Consider the following 7,616-nt stretch of genomic DNA (forward strand, 5'->3'; position numbering starts at 1 on the left):
CCAGCACTCAGCCAGCAACCCCCCAGCACTCAGCCAGCAGCCCTCCAGCACTCAGCCTGACCCCCAAGTTTCTGTTCTCTGCCTTGCCCTGGGCCCCGAGACTCAGGCTCCGTCCTGAGCACAGAGAATTCTCCACCCTGTTCCTGGCCAGGTGCAGGAGTTGCTCAGCAGAACCCACCCCTTGGGAGGAGCTCTGAGGGCCCCACCCCAACCCTGCAGGTGCTCGACCCTCCCCACTGTCAAGGTGTGACAGCCTGGAGTGCTAAAGAATGAGGATGGACAGGGCCCACCCATGCGGAAGGGGGCACTGAGGAAGGTCCCAGGCAGGGGAGGGCAGGAGAGGGCACCTGTTCACACCCAGCCTGGTGCTCAGGCCCCTATACTTGGCCTGGTCAGCTCAGAACCTGCCCTAAATCCTTGGGGGGCAATCCTCCCTCCACCTCCGTCTACACTGACCAGGAAGTGAGTGCTGCATGCCCATTCGCCAGGATGGGAGAGCCGAGGCTGCGCCTGAACGCTTGGTGGGTGACGAGGGTCTCTGAGCAGGCTGCACTACCCTGGGACCTGGCTTTGGGGTCGCTCTGGCTGCCACACCACACCATCCCAGCATCAGCCCCAGTCCTGTCTTCCCACCTGCAGCCTGGCTAGGACCTCCCTGGCTGCAGCAGCCGCTGTGCCGGTGCCTGTGGTCCTGGGAAGCCCCTCGTGGAGCAGAGGTGCTGCTGGCTGCCCAGGCCTGCCCCGAGACCCTGCCCGAGGCTTGCCTTCCCCCGGGAGGGGCTGGCCAGGCTTAGGTTCCCCTGCCCAGCACCATCCTGTTGGCCAAGTCACTGCCCTGGACACAAGGCCTGCCTTGGTTTTTACCCTTCCCGGGGAGAGGTGGCATTGTGTCTGGTCCCCATGCGGGCTTTGGTGACCAGCGGTGTGTGTGAGATGGGCTTTGTCCTGTAGCTGGTGTGGGTCTGCTGCCTGGCAGGGGGTGCAGGCTCCTGGGACCCTCTCACCACGCTCCAGGTTCCCAGGTCCAGGCCTAGGCTGGGGAAGCTCAGGACCTCGGGGGTGAGGCTGCAAAAATGCCCTAACACGGACATAGCCCAGACACTCTTTTTGGCCAGAAAAGGAGCGAGAAACAGGTGTGACCTTCAGCCAGGGCATCCCTGGCTTCGCAGCCCCTGCTTGACGGGTTTCATTTGTTCGCTCATTTCTCCCGTGTGCCTGAGACCTTCATTTCTTTGTTCACAAGGGCATGTGGTGAACCTTCTGCATTCGGGGCCACCTCTGGATCGCTGCATCTCTTGGGTTTTTTGTTGTTTTTAATTTTTCGATTTTTATTTTTTGAGACAAGGTGTTGCCCTGCTGCCCAAGCTGGAGTGCAGTGGCACAATCATAGCTCACTGCAGCCTTGAACTCCTGGCCTCAAGTGATCATCCCACCTCAGCCTCCCAGGTAGCTGGGACTGCCTGGTAGTGGGAAAGCACACCTAGCTACTGTAACTTTAATTTTTGTAGAGACAGTCTCACTGTGTTGACCAGATTGTTCTCGAACTCCTGGGTTCAAGAGATCACCCCACCTCAGCCTCCCAAAGTGGAATTACAGGTGCAAACCACCATGCCCAGCCTGTTGGTTTTTAATTCAGATTTTAGTTGTCACATAAAAGAAAGACAATTTGCTTTTGACGTAAGGGACTGGGGCTGTGTATCATTCCTGTCTCCGTGCTGCCCTCCAGCCACGTGGCCTCACGTGTCCTGCTGATGAGAAGCGTGTTCCTGAGGGGGTGGAGCACAGGGAAGGCGTGTCTGCCAGGTGGCTTCACCTGGACAGGGGTGACTGAGGGAGGGGGCTGAGATGCCATTTCTCCTCCCTGCGGGAAGTGGAGCTTGGGAGGCTGGGAGTGGGGTGGGCAGGGGGTGGCTCTGTGCTTCAGGGGCGGCTATGAGGTCCCAGCATTCCGGGAAAGGCCCAGGTTAAACCTATTGCCTCAGCCTTCCAGCTCCTTCTGCTCCGGGTAGTTCTAGTGCCCAACAGACAGAAAGCCAAAGCTGGGCTTCACCCAGCAAGACACTGGGGAGGTCCCCAGGGGGATGGAGGGGTCTCTGAGCCACCGTGGGGGACACCCCGAGTCTCTACCATTGAGAAAGCTGGACTCCCTTCCCTCAGCTGGGTCACTTACCTGTCCAGGTTGGTGGGCTGTTGCGGGTGAGGGAAGGGCTTTGGGGTGGGGACCAGACCTTAGAAGCACAAATGGACTCTGGCTGGGTTCATTCCACCCCACCTGGCTCGCCACCCTCATGCCCCATTGTCTCCCTGGCAGAGCCTGCTTCTGTGAGACAGTTTCCATGCTCTGTCCCTGCCAGGCCTAGAATTTGGGGTACAGCCACGACCAGACCAGACCACTCAGCCCTCGAGGGGTTTACGTTCCAGCAGAGGAGACAGAAAGCAAGACCTTTAACGTTTCCGAATGTCCACCCTTTCTTTCCGAGCCCTCCTGCCCGTTTCCTTTTCTGTCCTAATCTCTTGGGAAGGACACTTAGAGAAGTGATTCCCAGCCCTTTTTCCTTTCCCGTCTGTGCGTCTAAGTCCATGAATTTCCATCAAGGCACCACTTCAGCTGCGACCACGAGTTGGCACGTTGTATTGTCATTATTCTTTTTTTTTTTTTTTGAGACGGAGTTTCCCTCTTGTTACCCAGGCTGGAGTGCAATGGCGCGATCTCGGCTCACCGCAACCTCCGCCTCCTGGGTTCAGGCAATTCTCCTGCCTCAGCCTCCTGAGTAGCTGGGATTACAGGCACACGCCACCATGCCCAGCTAATTTTTTGTATTTTTAGTAGAGACGGGGTTTCACCATGTTGACCAGGATGGTCTCGATCTCTTGACCTCGTGATCCACCCGCCTCGGCCTCCCAAAGTGCTGGGATTACAGGCTTGAGCCACCGCGCCCGGCTGTCATTATTCTTAGGTGTAAAACAGCTTCTAATTTGCAGGCTGGTCCCTTTGAGCCATAGCTGTTTAGAACTGCATTGCTTCCTTAATTTTTAAACTTCTAGCTTCTCTGTGGTCAGAGAATCTTCCATATTATTTCAGTCCTTCCTCTTGATTGAGTCTTGTTTAGGACCCAGTGTTTGGACAGCTTTGGTAAATGCTTTACGTATTTAAAATTACGTGTGTTCTGCAGAGGCAGGGTTTCACCATGTTGGCCAGGCTGGTCTTGAACTCCTAACCTCGGGTGATCTGCCCACCTCGGCCTCCCAAAGTGCTGGGATTACAGGCATGAGCCACTGCACCCAGCCTAGGCAGATCTCTTGAGCCCAGGAGTTTGAGACCAGCCTAGGCAACATGGTGAAACCCTGCTGTCTCTGTGTTTTGTTTTGGGTTTTTTTTTTTTTTTTTTTTTAGGGAGAATCTCACTCTGTCACCCAGACTGGAGTGCAGTGGTGTGATCTTGGCTCACTGCAACCTCCACTTCCTGTGTTCAAGCAATTCTCCTGCCTCAGCCTCCCGAGTAGCTGGGATTACAGGCTAGCACCGCCATGCCCGGCTAATTTTTGCATTTTTAGTAGAGATGGAGTTTCGCCATGTTGGCCGGGCTGGTCTTGAACTCCTGGCCTCAAGTGATCTACCCACCTTGGCCTCCCACAGTGCTGGGATTACAGGCGTGAGCCACTGCGCCCAGCCCTGACTTATTTTCAAACTTTCTACGGCCTCTTTAAGCCCAGTGAAGACAAAGCTGTCCCAGACAGCCCAAAACCAGGCTTGGCCAGTGTGGGGCTGGATCTGGCCCTGGGACTGACTTTTGCCAGCCCCCTGTCCCTTGGGCTCAGTGTGGCTCTGGCTGGGAGGGAGGGGCAAGGGCTGACACTGGGGTCTGGACTGACTGAGGGCGGCCTCCCGTTGGTGAGGTCGGTTCTCTGCTGTTCCTACTCCCACTGGGTAGCCCATAGCAGCTGCAGCCAAAGCCCCTCCTCCTGGATAGGCTCCCGACAGCAGGAGGCTACCCGGCGGCCCCTCAGCCCTGCTACTGACGGGCAGATGCCCGATGGGGCAGCCTGGGCCACCTGCACTCACTCTGGACCTCAGCACCCACACTTTGCTCGTAATGAATGCAGTACGTACGCCATGTCAGCATATTAGGGGACGGGGGGTGCTTTGGGGAAAAGACCTGGTCCAGGGGGACGTAGGATGCTGATGAGGGCCAGTGAAATGCCACATGGGGCAGGTGAAGACGACTTCGTGGAGACATGACGTTTGCAGAAAACATCGAAGGAGGAGGAGAGAGTCTGTCTGGTAGTGGGATGTCTAGGGAAGAGCGTGTTGGGCTGAGGGCCTACCGTGCAAAGGCCCTGGAGCAGATTCTGGCTGAGGAAGCAGGGGCGTCCCATGGCTGCATGGGGAGGGGCAGGGCATGGGGGTCTCAGGTCAGAGGGAAAGTGGGAACCACAGTCTGTGAGGCCCCTAGGGCCTGGCTTCACCCTGTGTGAGGGGAGGGCCCCAGGAGGGTTCCCAGAGGGAGGCCTCCAGCCGGCAAGTTGACAGTGGACCTTCAGGGGTTGGAGGTGGAGAGACCAACCGGGAGCCTGCGGTGGCTGCCCAAGCAAGAGTGACCGTGGCGGGGTGGTGTGGGCGGGGGCTCGGGCTCTGCATATTTCGAGATGGAGCCAGGAGGGGCGGCCCGGGTTCTCGACCGGGGCTGAGCAGTGGCCAGAGGCACCTCTGCCCTCTGGATAGGGGAGCCATAGGTCAAGCGTTGCAACCCCACCCTGGCGTCCTGGGGGTTTGAGGGGCACCAGCGGCAGCCCTGGACCAGGTCCTGCTCCCCAAGTAGTTACCTGCGGAGGGGTCGTGAGGGTGGTGTGAATCAGCCTCATTCTTGCCACTGCGACAAACTGACCCCAACAAATGCCTCGCTTGCCCCTGGAGCAGCTCCCACCCCTGGAGTAGCACCGTTCTGGCTCCCCTAAGCCCAGCAAGGGCTCCCCCGATGCGCAGGTGTCTTCCCTTCCAGGGCGAGCCAGGACTCAGGTCCCCAGCGCCTTAAGTGCCACCAGCCCAGAGAGCCTGGAGTCCTGTGTGGCCAGTGAGCCGCTGGAGGCCAATGCCCACATCCACAAATGGCACCGAGGGGCCCAGGCCCCTGCCACTCCTCCCACACAGGGCCTGGGGGCCTGGGGGTCCTTAGGCCACTAGATGAGGAGCTCTAGGCAAGGGAGTGTCAGGGGGACAGAGGCCCAAAAGCTGGGCTGGGGTACTAAGCAGGGAGAGGAGCACCACGGAGGGAGACACGGCCGGAGGTAGAAGGGCCAGCCCGGGAGCCTGAGCAGGCAGGAGATGGGGGCGGAGGAGAGGCTTCGGGTGCTTCTGCCTAGAACTAGGGGCACCCGGGGGCTGCAGGTGTCCCCGTACCACATTCAGGCAGCTGCTGTGTGAAGTGGGGGTGTGTGGCCCCGAGTGGCCCCAGGCCAGGCCCACTGCAGATTAGGAGGGGGCCCTTCAGGGGTCTGGGCCCAGAGAGTACCATGTACCTGCTGACCGGGAGTCCCACCTGGATGGGACCTCACGGCAAGGCCGCCCTCGGGGGTGCCCACAGCCAGGTGGGGCTCAGGGATGGGAGAAGGCCGTCTTCCTCCTACTCCTCACCTGCCCGCCCTGCCCCCAGCTGTCGTCACCCATGGCCCTGATCCTGCCCCCACCCCCGTTCACACCAGCACCCCCAACAGACACACGAGGCTGCGTCATTCACTTAATGCAGCTTTTCTTCCATTTTCTGGCAAGAGCTGAGTCCACCCTCATGGCGGCCTCCTCCCACATGCCCCAGCGACTTCTGCCCAGGCACGCGGTCCCCCCGAGTTACCCCATAGGAGCCCCTCGGCTGGCCAGGGCTGGTCATGGTGCTACTTCTTCTTTGGAATTTTCTCCTTTTTGATCAATTCAGAAAATTCTAGAGCAACAGACCAATTTCTAGTAAGTACCCCTGTCTCACGTCCCCCAATCCCTGCAGGCCTTTTAACTCTCAGAGGAGGCAAAGGGAGGGTGCCAGGACTGGACTGCATGGTCCAGAGGGTCCTGTCCCTGAGCCCCTCAGTGGGGAGCAGGCCTCCAGCCTGTCTGGCCGGGGCCCCATGCCTTGGACCCGGCTGCCTGGTTATCATGGGTTGACCCCAGCTGGGGACTGCAGGCTTGCAATGGCCTGGGTCTCTACAGAGACCCTCAGGAATTCCCACAGACCCTCTGAGAGCAGGAGCTCACTCCTATGATCATCTCTCAGTGGGGAAACTGAGGCATGGAACAGCTAGGGGGTCTGACTTCTGAGGGGCCAGGCTGCCCCCTGTCAAGACTCGTGGCCCTCCATGAGCGGGGTTTGCTGCGGTTTCCAGACCGGGGCAGATGAGGACAGGGCCACGGCTGAGCAGGGGGCATCTGGAGGCCCGGCCCACCTTGTGTGCCCTCTGCCCTCCAGGCCTATGGCCCGCAGCTGGGGTTGGGCGGAGGTGAGATGGCCCAGACCTCAGGGCAGCCATGGAGAGCCTCGAAGACCCTGGACCTCCCAGAAGATGCGGCCCCGAGCCTGAGACCCCATACCCGCCGGCTCCACCACAGCTGGCCTTCCCGAAGCCTTCCCAGCCACCTCTCTGCAGTGGGGTCCTTGGCCCCAGGAAGAGTCCCTCGGCTCCTGGCCCAGCCCCCTGAGCCTGGGTTTCCTCGTCTGCCAGTTGCGTGCAGGTGCCCTTGGGGCGGGGCCTTGGGCAAGTGTGACAGCCTGGCCAGGTAAGGAATGTCCGGAGCGGGCCCCACCTTCGTAGTTGATCCTTCCGTCCCCATCTGCGTCCGCCGCCTGGATCATGGCCTCGGCCTCCTCGTCCGTCAGCGGGGCTGTGGGCCCACTGCTGGGGATGATGGACAGGATGTACCTGGCACCAAGGGGGCTGGAGTCAGGGCTGAGGGGCTTCTGGCCAGTGCCCAGTGGCTCCGGCCGTTTACCCTCACTAAGTAGGCGAGGGCACTCGGGGCCGGGAGCCTGGGCCTCTGGGCTTCCTGGGCCTCTAGCTGGTTCTGGCTCAGCCCTGCCTGCCACAAGGCTGGCGGGGACCCGGTGGGGGAAGGCCGGGTCTGCCGGGTGAGCGTTTGGGGTTCCTGGTGGCCTGGGCCCCGCCTCCCCTGCTGCCGGCATTACTTGATCTCGTTCCACTCGATGAAGCCGCTCTTATCCTTGTCCAGGACCTGGAAGGCCTTGCGGATGGCGTCGTCCAGCTGCTCCAGGGCGTGGAACTTGCGCATGTGCTCGAAGAACTTGAGGTAGTTGAAGGACCCTGGGGCAACCAGGCTGGATCACCGAGGGCCGCCCCACTCGGGCGGGGCCTCGGGGAAGATGCTGCCCTGGGATGGGGCTGCCGGGCCTCACCCCTAGGTGCCCGCCCCTGCAGGTCCCTCCCTGCCACGTCCCCGCCCCCGCAGGTCCTGTCCCCCCACATTCCTGCACTAAGTCCCCACCCCCGCAGGTCCCGCACCCCCATGTCCCCACCCCCACAGGTCCTACACCCTCACATCCCTGCCCCTGCAGGTACCGCGCCACCCCCCACATCCCGCCTCCGCAGGTCCTGCTCCCCACATCCCTGCCTTCCCC

The 7,616-nt window shown here is 60.6% G+C and overlaps 1 protein-coding gene across 1 annotated transcript; it reads right to left on the reverse strand.

Moving 5' to 3' along the window:
• Positions 1-5,345: 5,345 nt before the first annotated feature.
• On the reverse strand, positions 5,346-7,302 carry PVALEF (parvalbumin like EF-hand containing; the record flags this gene model as incomplete). Its single annotated transcript, XM_032273423.1, has 3 exons — positions 5,346-5,933; positions 6,788-6,903; positions 7,167-7,302. Coding segments are annotated over 3 exons (299 nt in total), but the record flags the coding sequence as incomplete, so codon positions are not given.
• Positions 7,303-7,616: the final 314 nt, after the last annotated feature.

The sequence above is a fragment of the Sapajus apella genome, unplaced genomic scaffold (assembly GCF_009761245.1).
Source record: "Sapajus apella isolate SASKATOON/1434 unplaced genomic scaffold, GSC_monkey_1.0 scaffold3271, whole genome shotgun sequence".
In the NCBI taxonomy this organism is placed as follows: domain Eukaryota; kingdom Metazoa; phylum Chordata; class Mammalia; order Primates; family Cebidae; genus Sapajus; species Sapajus apella.